Source organism: Cnephaeus nilssonii, assembly GCF_951640355.1.
Source record: "Cnephaeus nilssonii genome assembly, chromosome: 17".
Classification (NCBI taxonomy): Eukaryota; Metazoa; Chordata; class Mammalia; order Chiroptera; family Vespertilionidae; genus Cnephaeus; species Cnephaeus nilssonii.
The window spans coordinates 32,765,710-32,783,572 of NC_137088.1; the positions used below are offsets into that span (position 1 = coordinate 32,765,710).

At 44.2% G+C, this 17,863-nt stretch overlaps 1 protein-coding gene across 4 annotated transcripts in view; it reads left to right on the forward strand.

Annotated features, from left to right (window-relative positions):
- Positions 1 to 7,925: 7,925 nt before the first annotated feature.
- Positions 7,926 to 17,863, forward strand: part of RASA2 (RAS p21 protein activator 2) — a 121,656-nt gene continuing 111,718 nt past the window's right edge. For 3 of the 4 annotated variants that reach the window (XM_079794677.1, XM_079794678.1, XM_079794679.1), the window contains exon 1: positions 7,926 to 8,092. In XM_079794677.1, coding sequence (XP_079650803.1) covers positions 7,951 to 8,092 — 142 coding nt within the window. In that variant the 5' untranslated portion in view covers positions 7,926 to 7,950. The remainder of the gene's footprint in view (positions 8,093 to 17,863) is intronic. The other variant, XM_079794680.1, reaches the window with a different exon arrangement.

Sequence of the window (17,863 nt, forward strand, 5' to 3'; positions counted from 1 at the left end):
CGGAGCTGAGCGTTGATTTTAAGAGAGATTCTGAGCCCAGGCTGTGCTGTTTGGGGGCCGAGAACTGGGAAGATGGCCTTTCTTATCAGCGTCGCTGACACCTGGGAGCTGAACAGGCTCCAAAAGACAGTGGTCTCGGTTTGGGCCTGGACATTCTCACAGCAGGCACCACACGGTGGTGGGAGTCCCGCAAGCTACTTCCGGAGTACTCACGGTGACAGAGGGAAGCCAGAGCAGGAAAGGAAGAACATACCAAACCCAGCAGCCCCCTCTGCCAATGGGGAGTCTAACTGACCACTTGGGCGCTCCTGGAAATAAACCGCTGGGGAGAGGTTGAATTATTCAGGCAAGTGGACGTCCGAGGCAAGACCAGGAACTTTGGGTTAATGATGGTAGCAAGGTTTCACGTGTAGTCACAGGCTAGTATGGTTGCCTGGAGATTCGACCATAATAACAAGTAGGAAAACAACCTGCTACTTTGAAATAGGTTCTTCCAACTTCCACAACAACCCACCCAACATGGAAGATGTTTAGAGCTAGCCCACCACTAGACAACAGTTCATGACCCGTGAGCTTCTCTCTCCTTGGTGTCTCTGCCAAAAAAAAAATGAGCTTCTTACGACATACACAGCCCCAGCCCAAGGGGAGGATTGCAAACCCCAAACCCTGCCTCCTTCCCTTTCTCCTTCCGCATCTGACTTCTGAGGTGTTGCCTTTTCTCTGCACCTAAGCTTCCTGCAAAGCCCAGGCTCAGCCCAACATGGTTATGTGGTCTGCTCTGGTTTCCCTTGCGGGTTTCAAATTCAGAATGCTGAGTTCATTTATTAGCAGCTTCTCTGAACAGGCCATCCCATTCATTTGCTCACTCATTCATTCGTTCACTCATTCACCACTCATCAAACATTTAGTAAGGGCCTTCTGTGTTCTTTCATGTTTTATATGCCTTAGAGAGGCAAAGACAAATAAAATGTTGTCCAGTCTTTGAGAATCTTACATACCGGCAAACAAATAGGAATGGTAAGTGTGTTCTGAGGACTCCAGTGAATGCATGCACAGTGTACTATATAGTGGCACAAAGGAAGAAGAGGCCAATTATACGTGGCAAACCAGGAGGTAAATCTTGGGTATTACACATATTGAAATATGTTCAGTTGAACTTATTATTGAGATATAAGTTGTATGGCGGTCCGAGTTGGCTGCCTACTCCACGGCTGTGGGTTTCCTTTCTTTCCCTGGAGAGCATTGGTTTGGTTTAGCTCTCGGGTCTCAGGCAGCATTGCACTTTTGGAACGAGAGTCCATCTCCAGGTCCAGGGACTATTTTCTCCTGCACGCCCCCTACTGGGGATCAAGCCCACAACCCAAGCAGGTGACCTTGACCAGAATCGAGCCCAGAACCCTTCAGTCCACAGGCCCGATGCTCTGTCCACTGAGCCAAACCAGCTAGGGCCAGATCCAGGGACTATTGGTCAGGCTAAGACAATTATACATTCGTGATGATTATGAATGAGATTTAAGGAAAATATACCTGGACAGGGTGGGAAGGAGCATGCAGGGAGAGGGAGGTGACTTCCAGAAAATACTATCTGGGAAGATTTAAAAGAAAGAGAGAGGGAGAGAGAGAGAGGGGGAGAGAAAGAGAGAGAGAGAGAGAGAGAGAGAGAGAGAGAGAGAGATGTTTCTTCCTGCCATTGGATGTGAAGATGTTTAGAGCTTCAGCAGTCATCTTGTGACCATGAGGCCAAAGCCAAAAGAATTGCATAGAAGCTAACACAGAACCTTACCGTCGTTGAGTTGATGAATTAATCATCCCTTAGACTGTGTATCTAAGGACATTTTTTCCCTCAAGTTTTATTGTGGTAAAATATACATAACGTAAAAGTGACTTTCTGAGCCATTTTTAAGTGTACCATTCAGAGGCATTAACTCCATTCATATTGTGCAACCATTACCACCATCCATTTCCAGAACTCCTTTCATCTTGCAAAACTGAAACTCTGTACCGATCAAACTGTAACTCTTCAGTCCTCTCTTTGCTCAGCCCCTGACAACTACCATTCCATTTCTGTCTCTAGGATTGTGACTACTCTAGGAACCTCATATAAGTAGAACCATACATGGTTGTCTTTTGTGCCTGGGTCACATCTGAATCAGGGAAGAGGAGACACTTTTACTTTGAAATAAGAAGTTTTGATTATTATTCTGCAGTGGACACTTGACTGACATGAGTGTCCTGTATACTCTTCACCCAGGGCAGGAGAGAAGTGGAGTCCCAGAGCAGGGGGAAAGGATATGGAGGGGTAAATAAAATGGTTTTTTACCAATGGTAAGATATGTACACATATAATACCTTAATAAAAAAAATGGGTGGAAAAAAACCCATATCCCAGGACACAAAGTACAAATAAAATTAAAAAGAGCAGTGTTCTGTTGCACACACTTTTGTATGTATAACTTTATTAAATGCTGATGAAAATGAAAATAAAATAAAATAAAGTGGTTTTTACCCACAGAGTTCTGCTTATGCCATAAAATGACGAGTACAGGCATTGCTGGCTTCTCCTCCTCCTCCTCCACACGGCCCTGCTGCTCCGGCCCCTTCCTCGCGGGCTCCTTTGTGTCTCTAGGCGCAACCTGTGCCCTCCTTGGCTCAGATAAGAGTCCCCTATGATTCTCTTCTGGAGCCAGCTTTTCCCCTTCGGGACCAACCCCTCCACCAGCCGTTTCACCTTCAAAATGCCATGGAAGCTGCTCGGAAGTTTCTCTCACCACCAGGAATGACTTCCTCGAAGAGCTGGACTCACCCAAACCCTCAACACTGGGACAACTGCCCAGTGGGAGATGGCTCTTCCTAGGATGGCGCTGGAGTAGCGTGACTGGGTGTGCGCCCTGCAGCGGGGCCACATCAGGCCCCATCCCAGATGTCCTCCTTACTCGCTGCCTGACCCGCGTACGTCTCCTCGCCCTTCTGCGCTCAGAGACATCATCTCTAAAATAGGAACTGCCATCAATAACAATAAACAGTCATGCTCTCAACCACACACAGGTCCACACAAAGAGTGCGACAGAGTCCATGGCACGATTAGTTCATGGCATTGTTCGTCCCTGTGCTTTGCCGGAGCGTGGAGAGACTCTCAGAGACGTTCCCCTTGGGCTTGCCCTGTTGAATCTCTTCTTACTGATGTTTTCCCCACCTGGGTTTTGCTGTAAAAGGGGGCTTTGGGCCAGCTCTGTAGCCAGTTTCTTTCTAGTTCCACTCGAGTCTCCTTTCTCCATCCTCAGGGTTTGGAAAAACGCAAGGGCACGATCTACCCAACCACCCTGCCACTGTCCTCCCACGGCGCCGAGGAGAGGACTGAGAGGGGACACGTTGGTTTCTAACCCACCGTGAGTGCAGCCCGCTGGGTCTCCAGCCCCACCCTCCTTGGCTGGAGGTGCAAATTCAAATGTGTGTCCACCAGGTGAGTGACAGGGTTCTCCAACCCCGGAGACCTCAGCTATGTCTTTACATTATGAAAATCAGCTGGGCCGTGGCCTGGTCCTCACCAGCTGGATGGAACATTTCCCTAGGTTTCATGGTGATGGACAAACCTGCCCAGACAGAGAAATTCCTTGAGTCCAGAGCAGCAGGTGAAACAAGGGCATCTTTGCCCAGCGTTCCCGTTTTCTCTTCAGAGCCATGGTTTGACCAGTTGAAAGTGACTAGAAGAGTGCAGTGGAGGTGGAGTGGGTACGCCGTCCAGCTCAGAAACAGGGAGGCTGAGACACAGCGGGAGGCAGACTGGCCTTGCATCATCCATTGTCCCGGTTCTAACACTCAGGCCTTCAGTGTCTTCCTCAGGCACCGAGCAAATCTGAAAATGTTTTTAATGGAGGAACTGGGAGCTTTAGGATAAAAACTTGCCCATATTTTTTTTTTTTTGGGAGGGGGGGGCACATCCTTGTTATGGCCAGGTTTGCTCTTAAGGTAAAATGTTAAAAGTACATTTTGAATATCCTGCAAAGATATTCTAAGTTTTTAAGGTCTCACCTCACCTTCCACCACTGCAACATGATCAAAACAAACAAAAAAAAAATGCTGATTGGCTTAGAGTGTGTTTGTACAATGTAATTGAATGAGTAACGCTTAATATGCCAATGGTACTCTGATGAGGCGATTGGGGAAATTGTGTCATCAATGACCAAGAGAACCTGCCTTCCCAAAGGCCCCTGGAAGTAGTTCTGCCTCATGCGTGAACAGCCCTAGGAGAATGATCTGCATTCAAATACTAGAAAGCAAGCACATTTTTCTTCTCCTGACTCACCAGAAGGAAGGTAATAAATAACTCAGGACCACGCGATGCCCCTTTTATTGCCGTGTTAGAGGTTGAAGGGTGCTGATTCAAAACAATGCCGTGCAACGCCAAGTTCTGGGATTAGTTTCTAGCTGTAGGACATCGTCTTATTACGGGAGGGAAGCAGTGTTCCATGAAGCAAGCAATGGGTGAAAATGACTGAATGGGTTAAACACTGGTGAAGAAAGAGGAAAGGACATAAGTAGTGAATGGTTGCTCATCAGAGCAGAGGGGGTAGAGTTAGGAGAGATGGCCTTTAAATACATTCATTAATAATTTGAGGAAGGAAGTGAAGTGCAAGTTTGTGCATGATGCAATATTGTTCCGGTTACTAAACATCGTGAAGAAATGAGAGGAACTCTAGATGAGTTTAAAACACAATGCAAGGGCAATAAAGGGAGGGAGGTGTAACAGCCTTCCTGTGATTGTACTGTGAGTAAGTATTATTAGTCTCTATAAAATTTTATTTCCCAAATATTTTACATGAAGGAAACACTGACTCTGCTAAAGATCTCTGCAATCAGCCCAGTATCAGTAGAAGAATAATAATATCCTTAAATGTCTATTCAAAGTCAGAGTAATTACGAATCATTTTAGATGAAGAAAAATGGGTTTTAGTGAAACAGTATGATAATTCGGAAATGTGCAACAGGAAGGCTGCTTGAGAGAGAAAAAAAGTGGAGGATGCACTTCATGTAAAATTGTTTTCATATCTCTAGTGACAATTTCTTTTTTTTAATATACATTTTATTGATTTTTTACAGAGAGGAAGGGAGACGGATAGAGAGTTAGAAACATCAATCAGCTGCCTCTTGCACACCTCCTACTGGGGATGTGCCCTCAACCAAGGTACATGCGCTTGATTGGAATGGAACCTGAGACCCTTCAGTCCGCAGGTCGAGGCTCTATCCACTGAGCCAAACCGGTTAGGGCGACAATTTCTTAATAGAGCTATGGACTTAGGGTTAAACCAGTGAAAAGGAAGAGAAATTAGGAGAACCTGGTATAGATATTGATCATTGTAAAGAAGGGAACAAAACTTTATAAAGTGGCTTTTAATTTCAAATTACAGAATATTGTTAAAGTTTCCCATTTTAACCATTTGGACGGGTATGATAATGAATAATAACTACAAATCAGAATTTTCAAAGCAGGAAAACTTCAAGTCTGCCGAGTAGAGGCAGTAGATGAGCAACTATGATTGGATCCATTTATTCAACAGATATTTTTTTGAGGGAGTTAAAAACACGAAGCCAGGAGAAGAGATAAACAAGCACACAGGTCCATAACTCCACGTGGGAAGTGCTCCGTGCCACAGGAAGGGACAGAGAAGAACCGCTGTCTGGGAGAGAAGGGGACAGACGGCTGAGGCAGCACTTGGCCAGGCAGGAAGAAGGTGGACACTAACAGAGGCGGGCCCGAGAGAAAAGTGACTCAGTGTGGCCGGGGGTAAGAGGAGGTAGGTAGGATGGGTCCATTTCCGACAGAGGACATTTGCCTGGGGGATTTTAACTTTCCTCCTCTGTCATTTCTAGCACTCTTCATGACCTGCCCTGGAGCTGACTGGCTGGCTCCAGGGGTGAATCAAGCCATTGACGTTTTCTTGAGCTGACGAGTGACAAGCTCCAATTTTTGTTTTAGGAAGATAATAACTTAAGTGGTGTGTAGGAGGATGGGAGACCTCTTAGACAGGAGCATGAGGCGGTGTTGACTGAGTGAATACTACCACATGCCCAGCATGCCATCAGGTGCTCCACACACAGACAATCAGTCATTATTTAATGCTCAGAACAACTCCTTGGAGAAGGGAGAGTAAGAATAGCATTCCCATTTTGCTGTTAAAAAATCAGGTTCAGAAAGGCAGAGTAACTTGCCCAAATGTTGCACATGTCAAAGTGGTAGAATTAGGCTCCAACCCAAGTCGGCCTGTCTCATAAGCTCATGTCTTTTCAAAAACAACAAAAACAAACACTGTAACCTGTCGGTACTATTCAAATGGCGAGAATTTTAACAAGGACAATGACGGAATGGGAAGGAAGGGAAGGGAGAGAAGAGATTTTGGCAGAGTCAGAAGGATGTGGCAACTGAAAACATATGGTGACAAGGGATTAAAAAAAAACACAAAAAACAGTCAGAGTTTTTAGCCCAGATAACAGAATATGGCTGTGAGCTCAGCCTTGGAAAGAAAAATAAGAAATCAAGTTTTGGACTTATTGTTTGAAATGACAGCAAAACACCCACATAAGAGGAGGTAAATTGACTTTCTCCAAAAATGTGTAAAACCCATATAGAGGTCACCAGCAACACACCCAACCCTGAAGGGTCCCTCCTCAGCCACAGCCACCTACAGAGGCGAGTCTCTCTGGCTGTCCAGCCTCCGCACAGGGCCTTCTCCTCCTCGTCACGTTTCTGCCTCTCCTGGCTTGTTTTCAGTTCACTCTGCAGGGCATTTCCCAGGAAGGTCCCCCCCCAGTTTCCTTATCTCAGTTCTTTTCTCCCAGTGCCTCTGTCCCTTTCTGTCTCCCCACAGACTGAGCTGCTGGAAGGCGGGGACTCTCTTCACCTTGACCCGCTGTGCAGTCTCCGAGGCTATCCCTAAGTCTGCCTCTCAAAAAATATTTGTCGACAGACTGACTGCTTCCTATTGTTGCCCTGGAAAACAAATACCCGGCCCGGTTAAGTCACAGTTTCTTCCTTCTTAGGGCAATGCAGGGCACAACCTCAAGACCAGGAAATCATCTTCCTCATCACATACCAGGCTATTATTCATGCAGTTTACTCACTGTATAGAGTTCCCTTGAAATAAAGCTAACAACTAGTCAAAGATAGACAAATTTCCTTAGTGTCAATCAACTTTTTAACAAGCCCACCCACTTGTAGGGGAGGTTTTGGAGGGGGTGGGGGTGCGGAGAAACCCAACCCTGCTTCGTTCTGTTTCCGAAATACACAAGTGGTGATCAAGGCTTCACAATTTCTCTGCGGGTGGGTGTCAGGCACTGTCCTCATGTGCTACTTGGGGACTAGGGTCCTTTTTTTTGCACCAGCTTTTGCAAAGCAGTAGTTTTACTTAAAAATAAGGATGTGTGTGTAGTGTGTGGCTAGGGGGTGGGGGACCTACGGATATTATTGAGGGAATCTCTAATGCACCTCTTGCTCCTTTAGAATGTGGGGGTTTTGAGGTCCACCGAACTGTCTAATTCCACCCTATTCCACAGGCAGTTAGGAGAGGGAAGTCGGCCGGTGCAGAGCGTACGTCCCAGGAGGACTTGGGGGTTTCGGGAGGGCCGGCGTCCTCTCTAAGCGGGTTTCAAGGCTGCTCGCAGCCAGGACCTGGGAGCCGCGCTTGGCTAGCGCCTCGGCTTTTATGGGGCAAAGAGCAGGAAAGCCAGGAGTGCAGTTCCCGCGGGGGCGGCGGCCGGGCTCCGGGTAGGACGGCGGGGACTGTGCTGGCCGGGTGGGGCGGGGCGGGGCCGCGCGGGGCGGGGCGGGGGGCGGGGCGAGCGGCCGAGGCCGAGGCCGGGGGGCGGGGCCAGGCGCGCGGCGCCCTCACTCGGCCGCTGAGCTCCGCCTCGCCGGCTACGCAGGCGGCGGGGCTGCGGCACGGGCCGGGCAGCACCATGGCGGCGGCGGCGGCGGCGCCTGATGCTGCTGCGGCGGCGGCTTCCGAGGCGCCGGCGGCGGCTGCGACGGCAGAGCCCGAGGCTGGGGACGAGGACAATCGCGAGGTCCGAGTGCTGCAGAGTCTGCGGGGCAAGATCTGTAAGCGGGGGCTGGGCTGACGGGACCCGCCCAGCGGCGGCGGCGGCCGCGGGGCTGAGGGGGCGGCGGGCGCGCAGAGAGGGGCTGGCGCCGCGCCGCGCCGGGGTCGCGGGACCGGGAGGGGGCCCGGGCGCGACGCGCGGGGAGGGCGGGCGCGGGTGAGGCTGGGAGGGGGGTGTGGTGGGGGAGGCGGCGCCCGGACGGGGCGGCGTGGGCTAGGGTGCCCTGTCCGGAGGGAGCGGAGCCGGGAATTCGTCCGGGAGGGGGTGCCTGGGCAGCGCCCGCGCGAGGGGCTCGGCCTGGGGGCGCGGCCTGGGCGCGGGGACGTCCCAGCTCGGGGCGCGGCCGGGGGCGCGGGCCGGGGGCGTGAGGCGCTTCCGGCCGCCCGGAGACGCAGGCCTGCGGGCGGTGCGGGCGCCCCGGAGCTGCCCGGAGGTGGGAGCCGAGCGGTAATTACCGGGAGGCGCGGCCGGAGGGGCGGGGGGAGGCGGCGGGCGGGGAAGCGGGGCTGGCCCGAGGGGAGGGGGCTGCCTGTGTCCTGGGCTCCCGGGCCGGGGCGAGGTTGGACGAGGCGCCCTGACCGGGAGGAAACAGGCCGCCGCGGGGCTCCGGGGGCCGCCGCGCCGCGGGCCGGGGCGGGGCTCGGCCGGACACCTGTACTCGCCCCGGCTCGCGGCGGCGGGGACTGGAGTGGAGAGACGGCGTGCCTGACAGTGAATTCGGGCAGGATGTAGTGGCTTCCTGTGAGCAGGTCTCAAAACACACTCCTCCAGCCAGCACTTAACCCACTTAATTCATTTCCTTCTCATGCATTTAATTACCTCTGTGAACGAGCCGTGCGAGTTGACTTCATACACAATTTTTGCTTAGAGGCTCTGAGCATTACCATGGACCAGACTATTGGGTCCAGTCATTTGGACGTTTATTTTGGAAAGAAAACAACCCTTTGGCGTCAGGTTGCCTTTTTTTTTTTTTTTTTTCTTTTTTCACAGTATCGTATGCAGAGGAAACACTTTTTTTTTTCTATTTGTAATTTATATCAATAAAACTTATTTTTGCCTTTGTCAAATGTCACATTTTCTTTATTCCGTGTTCTCAAACGCAACGTGCTTCGTGGCAATAATAACCCCGAGTTAGGAGGAGTACTTGTTACTTTGTATGAAGGACATCAAATTACATTAAGATGGCAAACAATGCTCTTTCCTACACAGGATGTAAATTTTTCCTCTTTCCGAATAAGTAGTAGTATTAATTGAGCTTGGATTCTCCCACTTTCCTCTTTTCAAGTTGCTCTGCCGTTGCAAGTCTTTCAGATTTTATTAAACCTCAGAGGCAGGTATGTTAAACTTTTCCACCTTTTTATTCTCAGAAGTACAGTTTTTAAAACCTGGAAAATGACACCAGAAAAGTAAATCTTGTCTGTATCTAACTTCTCCAAATTGAAGTTACCTTCTAGGGTATGAACTCTTATAATTTAATATTTGGGGAAACTATAAGTGGGCCAGAGTTTCCCCCTCGATCTAATTTTCCCAGTTTTTTTTACTCCTTTACATTTTATTGTCACTTGGTGCTAGGCATTCTCCATTGGAGCCTCACTGATTTACATGGCTGCAGGTTATACCCTGGACTTGAGGGTTGGGCTCTTTCCAGAACTTAACCTGCCCCGTACTTTCACCTGCTCCGCTCCATGGCAAAGGTATCACAGTAAGAGATACCACTGCAAGTGTACTTGGGCCAGCAAATAAAAAAACACACAAATTTGTTTCTATGGTTTAGCAACCCCACTACCCAGATGTGAAGCTTAATCATCCAATTGCTAGGAATATTACCCCTTTAACCGTAGTCAAAGTATTCTGTTATCTCAGTCAGTTTCTTGCTTTTTTAATTGCTGAGTTTATAGCTCAGATCATAGAGTGTCTGCTTCATAGAAAAAAAAAATGTATCAGGACACGTATATGAAGTTTCCCCCCCCACCTCCCTTGCCATGTCTTGGCCCTCCTTTTAGCTGGTGTAATCCAGAGTTGGTTGACCTTCAGAACACTGTGAAGAGATGCAGTTTTCTGTTTCCCTGAAACTGACATGTGGGTTTTGCATGGTGGGGGTTGGGGGATGGAAGAGGCACTAGCAGGTGCTAAAGTCACAGAAATGGGATGAGGGTGGTTGTGACGCTGAAGATACTAAGCAGCTTGGGGAATCATGTCAGCGTCCCTTTTCATCATACTGGGGGCTTGGAGGAAAGCCTGATAGTGTCCACTAGCCTGGAGATGTGCTGGCAGATTCCGAACTGCTGATTGAGAGTCTGATCTGGAGAATTGGAGGCCCATAAGGCTGAAAGGGGAGCCTGAGAGGAAATGTCCTTTTTCCTAAACTGGGGTAGGACCCTTCAACTCCAGATCATATCAGCAAAAAAGTGAGGGTGGGTTGGTAAATATATATATTTAAAGTTCTAGAGCTAACAGTCCATAGCCTTTTCTAGGGGTTTCATTCCAGTATGTATTAATTTTCCCATATACTTTACAAGGTGAACTACTCGGTTGGCAGATGGAAAAACCATTTTGTGGTGTCAGTTTCAGATTATCAACATTAGCAAATCCAGTGTTGCTGACAATATTTTGTCTTACAGGCTGATCCCAAATTCCCCGAGGTCCTTTTAGTGCCCTAGGAAACCATGGCCGTTCCAAATGGTCCGCGTGGTTAATATTCAAGAGGCAGGTTTCGTTGTTGGATGTCCTACAGTTGTCATGTGAACCCTTGAAAGAAATTAAGGGTTACTTCAGACTCCATCCTCTGGTCTGAACTCCCGTGCAGTGAGTGGCAGGTATGCTAGCTAGTGCAGAGGAAGCCATTTTGCATTGCTCCCAAAAATAACACAAACCCACACACAAGCAAAAGAAGGGAATTGGGGCTTTCTCCTTTATACTTTCAGGCTTTGTGCTGTTATTTTATGTTGTCCTTCCTTTTGTTGACTGCTTTTTGTTAAGTTTGTTCTTGTCTAATTAAATCGGATTGTAAAACTTTCCTGAAAGAGCCCGTGTCACCTCATTTGTGGGTTTACCTGCTCAAGAGAGACCAGATTTATAAGGGAGCCAAATTTGAGGATTTGTGTGAACATTGAGACGTGTTGTGTGGTATCAAATTTGGGAACATGATGTGTCACAGAACTTAATTGGTTTCCCTGACATCATCTTCAGATGAAGAATGACCTAGGCTATTTGGCCAAGAAGGATCTGTAGGGTATGCTGGAGTATAGACGGATACTTGGTCAGGTTAGTCACTTAATTTCCAACTTTTGTTAATCTCTGTGTGCCTCTATTCTCGTGTAAAATGGGGATAGTAAAGACATATCTATCTCACAGAATTGATTTGAGGATTAAATAAAACCTATTCCCCCAGAATCTGGGACAGAGTCTCGAAGAAGGAGTCAAGTAGGAGATAAAAATTAATCTTTATTTGATGTTCTTATCCAACATGCACTGGCATTACTGGTGTGCAAAGCTGATTAAAATCAGAAGAGACCTGTATTCTGTTTCTACATTGTTAATTATTATTCATGTGACGACTTTAGGCAGCTCACTTACGTTTGAGCTTATCTTCCTCATCTTTAAAATGGGAATAATGCTTCATGTACATGTTGTTCCCTCTGCCTGGGAGTGTTTTTCTCCTTTTTTCCACCCCATATATTTATGTCTGAGAACTGCTCATCCTTCAAAAGCCTGCTCCATGTCATCTCCATGTCATGTCTCTTCTTTGGGGTACTGTCAGACCCCCGTCCCTGGAGAGAAGGTGTTAAGTCTGTATTGCAGAGGAATCAAAATTCCTTGTCCATTTCCTTATTATTTAGCACATTTCATAAAAATTATTTTCTTTGTTAGACTGTGAGCTCTTCCAAGGTAGAATTTATTCTTACTCATTTTTTAAAAAAACTACCCCAGTGTCAGCATGGTGCCTAGAACAGAATAGGCCTTTAGAAAATGCCCTGCCTCTCACTGTGTTTTCCTGAGAAGGATTTGAGACACAAGATAGGAAAGTGTTTTGTAAATTTTACAACTAAACAAAAAAGAAGAGATGGTATTATTAAGAGAAAACTGCATGATCTGTGGCAGAAAGTTCATCCCTTTCAAAATCACAGTGCCAGCTGAGCTTAGGTTTGAACTGTTGCCAAAGTTGCCTCATTAGAAAAAGGATTAAATTTTTCTAAATGCTTTGATTGCTCATTATTAGTGGATTTGAATATTGTTACCTGACAATATTCAAATCCATGATTATTGTTACTAATTGGTCCTGAGTCTAGTAAAGAAAAATCTCACAATCACACCTCACCCATTAAATATTTTTATTTGTCATGGCAGGTTTGAGAGTTTTTTTGGTAATAAAATATAAATCAAAACATTTTATTGACCATACAATATAATTGAGAGGGAGAGATTAAAAAGAGTTTATTCGTTCTAAGAATTCATTATTATCAGATATTTGAAATGAGATAAGTTATTGAATAAATTAATAGAGGAGACGATTTAAAAAGGGTTGGTTCATGCTAAGAATTCATTATTGTCAGAAATTTGAAATGAGATGAGTTATTTAGAATGAAGGAAGAATCCATCTTTCAGAGGGATAGAAATGAGAGAAAAGGGTTCTTTGTAAAAGTTCACAGAGCAGCCTGCTAATCATTTGCTCTGCGGAAGACAGGAGGTAAACCTCAATGAGTTCATAGATTTTCTTTGTGTTTGTTTTTTTTTTAATTTAACTTAGAACTCTTTGAGTAGACTCTAAGAGACTGTGGAACTAACCTAGCTAAAATAAAATTATCATTTTATCCTTTAATCATAGATGCTAATCCTATTTCCTAGTTAATGTTCTCTATGAAATTATTTGACAATAATATCAAATTACATGTTTTATGTGTTAATGAAGTTTTATGCTCTAACAGTTTTATTGTATAGCCATTGATTAAGGTAAATTAAGAAACTTTTTATGTATAGTAAGAAATTCCTATCATATATCTTCAGTTTTAGATATCAAAAATCTCTAAAGTAATATACCTTATAAGGTTATACCAGTACACATCAGTGAATAATAATTGACAAATTTTTATTAAGAGCATGTTTCTAAGAATATCATTAATGACAGAATGACTTTGGAAAAATTCTTTAACTTCGCTGAGTCCCTATTTTCTTGTAAAATGAGAGGTTTGGATATGGTCTTTAAGATCCCTTTTAGCACCTAGTCTTTGATTATTTCTTTTAAACTTGACCCATTTACTTTAAGACAGTGCATCAGATGCTTTTACTTTAATGCTTAAATTTATTTAGTATGCCTTTTTGGCATAAGATACACTATTTAAAAAATATCTAAGTTTATTAGATCAGATTGTTTGAATCCTAAAATATTTTTTTTCTGTGAGTGTTAATTACTTTATTCAGTAGTACATAATACATATATGTGTTGTAGGGCACTAGCTCATTGGACTGTGAATTGGACCTAGGCTGTGAATGGAATGAAAAAGTTCCTTACTAGTTTATCCTAAAGTGTAACTAAGCAATAGGTGCTTTTTAGACCCCTGTATTAGAGAATTATAGAAGTTTAGGGCTGGAAGATAGAGAACGTCTCTTGTTTTGTCCCCTCATTTTACAAATAAAGTTGACAGTCAGAGTTCACACAGTTTATGACCTGTGGACACTAGTTCACTAGTATTATCAAAGTTCTTTCTAAAATGCTACATAGGATGAATTCATTAGTACTAATGTTGCAGATGTACTACATTTAATGTATGAAGATTGCACTGCCTATCTAGTGATATATCCAGTGGTAATAGATTTTCGTGTTATCAACACACACTCTCATCTGTTCCTTTTTAAGAATTTTGTGAAGTGGTTAGGATTAGTGATGAGACTGACGAGTGGAGATTGAGCCTGGATGCTTCCCTGTTTGTGTCATGCTCTAACTCAGCTGTTTTTAGTCCTGACTGCCCATCAGCATCACCTGTGAATTTAAATTCTGATGCCCATGCTCTACTCCGGACCTACTGAATCAGAATTTCTGGGGTGGTACCTGGACATCTGTAGATTTAAAACCTTCCACAGAGGGTGCTAATGGGCAGCTAGGATAGCAAACCTCTGCTTTTGCCAGTTGAACAGACTAGCCACAAATTACCTGAGTGGCAGCAACCTCCTGTGTGCATGACCATTTAAAGGGGACCAATGGAAAGTTTGGTGCGATCACAAGGAGGTTTTAATTTGTTTATTTTCAAAAAGATTTATTTACTTATTTGATTAGGCAATACAAATACTTGTTGTAAGATACAAAAGGGTATACACTGATAAGTAAGTTTTCTTATTTCTGTTGTCCTCCTAACCATTCCCTCTTCAGAAACAAGCATTACCAATTTTTTGTGTGATCCTTACAGAGATTATTTAATATTTACATGCATAAATGCATGAGTATCACACCATACAAGTAATAGCAAAATATACACATTGTTTGCATCTTGCTTTTTTTCTTTATCTTTCCTTTTTTTCCCCCTCTTTGGTTAATCCTCATCTGAGGATATTTTCTCCATTGCTTTTCAGAGAGTGTGGCATAAGAGAGACACATCGACTGACTGCCTCCCACATGTGCCCCGATGGGGCAGGGAACGAACTGGCAACCCAGGCATGTGCTCTTGACCAGGAATCAAACCCGTGACCCTTTGGTGTGTGGACCAGTGCTCTAACCATTGAGCTTACTGGCAAGGGCTTGCTTTTTTATACTTAACAATAGTAGTTTGAATATGTTTCCTCTTTCTATCTAGGGAGCTGCCTCATTTTTAACAGCTGCATAATATTCCATCATCTGGATATACCACAGTTGATTTAACCAGTCCCCTATGATATTCATTTAGGTTGTCTCTATTCTTTGCTATTACAAACATTACTACAATAAATAACCTTGTATGTGTGTCATCCTATATAATAAAGAGGTAATATGCAAATTGACCATTATTCCAACACACAAGATGGCTGCCCCCATGTGGACACAGTATGGCCGCCACAAGATGGCCAACAGGGAAGGGCAGTTGGGAGGGACCAGGCCTGCAGGGGAGGGCAGTTGGGGGCAACCAGGCCTGCAGGGGAGGGCAGTTGGGGGCAATCAGGCCGGCAGGGGAGGGCAGTTGAGGGGGGCCAGGCCTGCAGGGGAGGGCAGTTGGGGGTGACCAGGCCAGCAGGGGAGGGCAGTTAGGGGCGACCAGACTGGCAAGGGAGGGCAGTTAGGGGTGACCGGGCCAGCAGGGGAGGCAGTTGGGGGCGACCAGGCCTGCAGGGGAGGGTAGTTAGGGGCAATCAGGCCGGCAGGGGAGCAGTTAGGTGTCATTCAGGCTGGCAGGGGAGTGGTTAGAGGGTGATCAGGCTGGCAGGCAGAAGCGGTTAGGGGCAAGCAGGCAGGCAGGCAGGCGAGCAGTTGGGAGCCAGCAGTCCTGGATTGTGAGAGGGATCCCAGATTGGAGACGTTGCAGGCTGGGCTGAGGGACACACACCACAGCCTCCCTTCCCCCACCCCCACCCCCACCCCCACCCCCACCCCATGCACAAATTTTGTGCACCGGGCCTCTAGTTTTTAATATGAGTATATGTGCCTGTCAGTAGGATAAATTCCTATATTTTATGAATTCAGTTGATGAATTGAATAGTATGTACATTTTTATTTGTAAAGACAATAGCAAGCTGCTTTTCTTGGAAACTATAGCAATTTATGGTCCTATCTGCAGTGTATGAATGCCTGTTTCTTTACACCCACATAATGTGTATTTTAAAACTAATTGATCTTTACTAGTCTGTAAGATGAAAAGAAATGTCTAGTTTGTAGTTTTAATTTGCACTTCTTCTAAATGAGGTCAAGGATTGCTTCTTTTTTTTTTTTTTGCTTCATATTTTTAAGAGCCATTATTCCATTTTTTGTGTGAACTTGTCTGTTTATTTATTTTGTCCTTTTTTCTACTGGCTTATTATTTTTACTGGTTATGGGAAAGCTTTATGCAATAAGGAAGTTATCTTTTTTTTTTTAATGGAAAACTTTGATGCCTGCAGTCAAAGAGAACTTGATTCTTGAGAACTTGATTGTGAGATCAATGAGTGCAATCAGTTGTTGATTTCATCTACTTATGTAATTTCTGATATTAGAATAGAGATGGAGAAAGAACTGTTTAAGGAAAGGTAAGTGAAGACTTATAAACTGGAGTTAAAAGATAAACAATAGCTTGGGAGAAAATATTTGCAGCAAATCCTACAGACAAAAAGAAAACAGCTTAATATTGTTAATAACACTTATTCTGTGCCAGCCACTTTTAACACACTTTAAGCATATTAACGTATTTAATCCTCACAGTAATTATAAGTACAGTCATTGTCCACATTTTGCAGATGAAGAAACTGAGGCTCAGAATAGCTAAACTAAGTAACTTGATGAAGATCAGACAGTTAGTGAGTGTTGTAACTGTTATTCAAACTGAGCAGGCTGGCTTTACAGTCCATCCTGTTACTCTGAACCTACTATGCTATACTGCATCTGTCTTTGTTAGTGTCCATGATATATAAAAAGTCCGTGCAAACTTTAAAAAGGAAAAGGCCATTAGAAAAATAAAGGATATGACCAGGCATTTCGCAGAAAAGGAGATACAAAAGGTTAGGAAACAAAGGAAAATGCTGGTAAGATTTAACAGAATTTAACCAAGGAAATACAAATTTTAAAAAGTCACTCGTTTGTGAAAACAAAACTTTGTTAATTTCAGTTTTTGGTGAGGATTTAGGGAGAAGGTACTTTCCTCACTGTTGCTGTAAATTTAAATGGTAAAGCAGTGTTGGAGAGCATTTTGACAGTATCTGTTAAAATTTGAATGTATATACCCTATGCATTTCTATATCTACATATCTACCTTACAGAAACACTTGTACATTTGCAGAAGAGGCATATACAGAGATGTTTAATGTTGCCTTGTTGATAAAACAAAGCAATTAGAGACAACTTAAGTGTCCATCAGTAGAAAATAGCTAAATAATATATTCACAAATATCTTCTATAGTAGCTAAAAAAAAAAAAAAAGAGGTGTATCCATAGTATGAAAGGAAACAACTTTGACGTATTGTTGAGTTAAAAAAAAGCAATTGGTCAGAATCATATGTATAGTATCATGTGTTTTGTTTTTTCTATATGTATATGAGAACTGCACAGGAAGAGGTTTTAAAAGATGTACAACATTGATTACCTCAGTGGTAGACAAAGGGAAATTAGCCTTACTTATAATGGTTTAATTTTCTGTAGTGTGTATTTGTGTATTAGCTGTGTTATAAAAAATGACCATTTGTATAAATGAATTTGATACAATATTAAGCTGTGAGAGCCTCTCTTGCTCTGTTGTTGAAGACTATTCTATCTGCAAAAATAAAGCTTCCTAACATTTTGAGTGCACATAGAAATAGAGTCAACTTTTATGTCAAAATTTGGGGTAACTTTATTTCCTATATTTTGCCTATTTTCACCATTTGTGTTCAAAAAGTTGACTAAAAAGCCAATGTTTTGTTTCAGAGAAATGGAGTAAAAAGAATAATTTTGATCCTTTAAAATATCAAAACATTTGTGTGAATGCTTTAATTTGGACAATCTTATTTTAGATAACATTTTCTTAGGATGAGGAAATGAACTAACATTTATTGGGTATTTACTCTTTTCTAGGTACTATGTTAGGCTACTTTTGAAAATTGTTTCATTTAATCCAATTTTGTGAAGAAGAGTGTTACTATT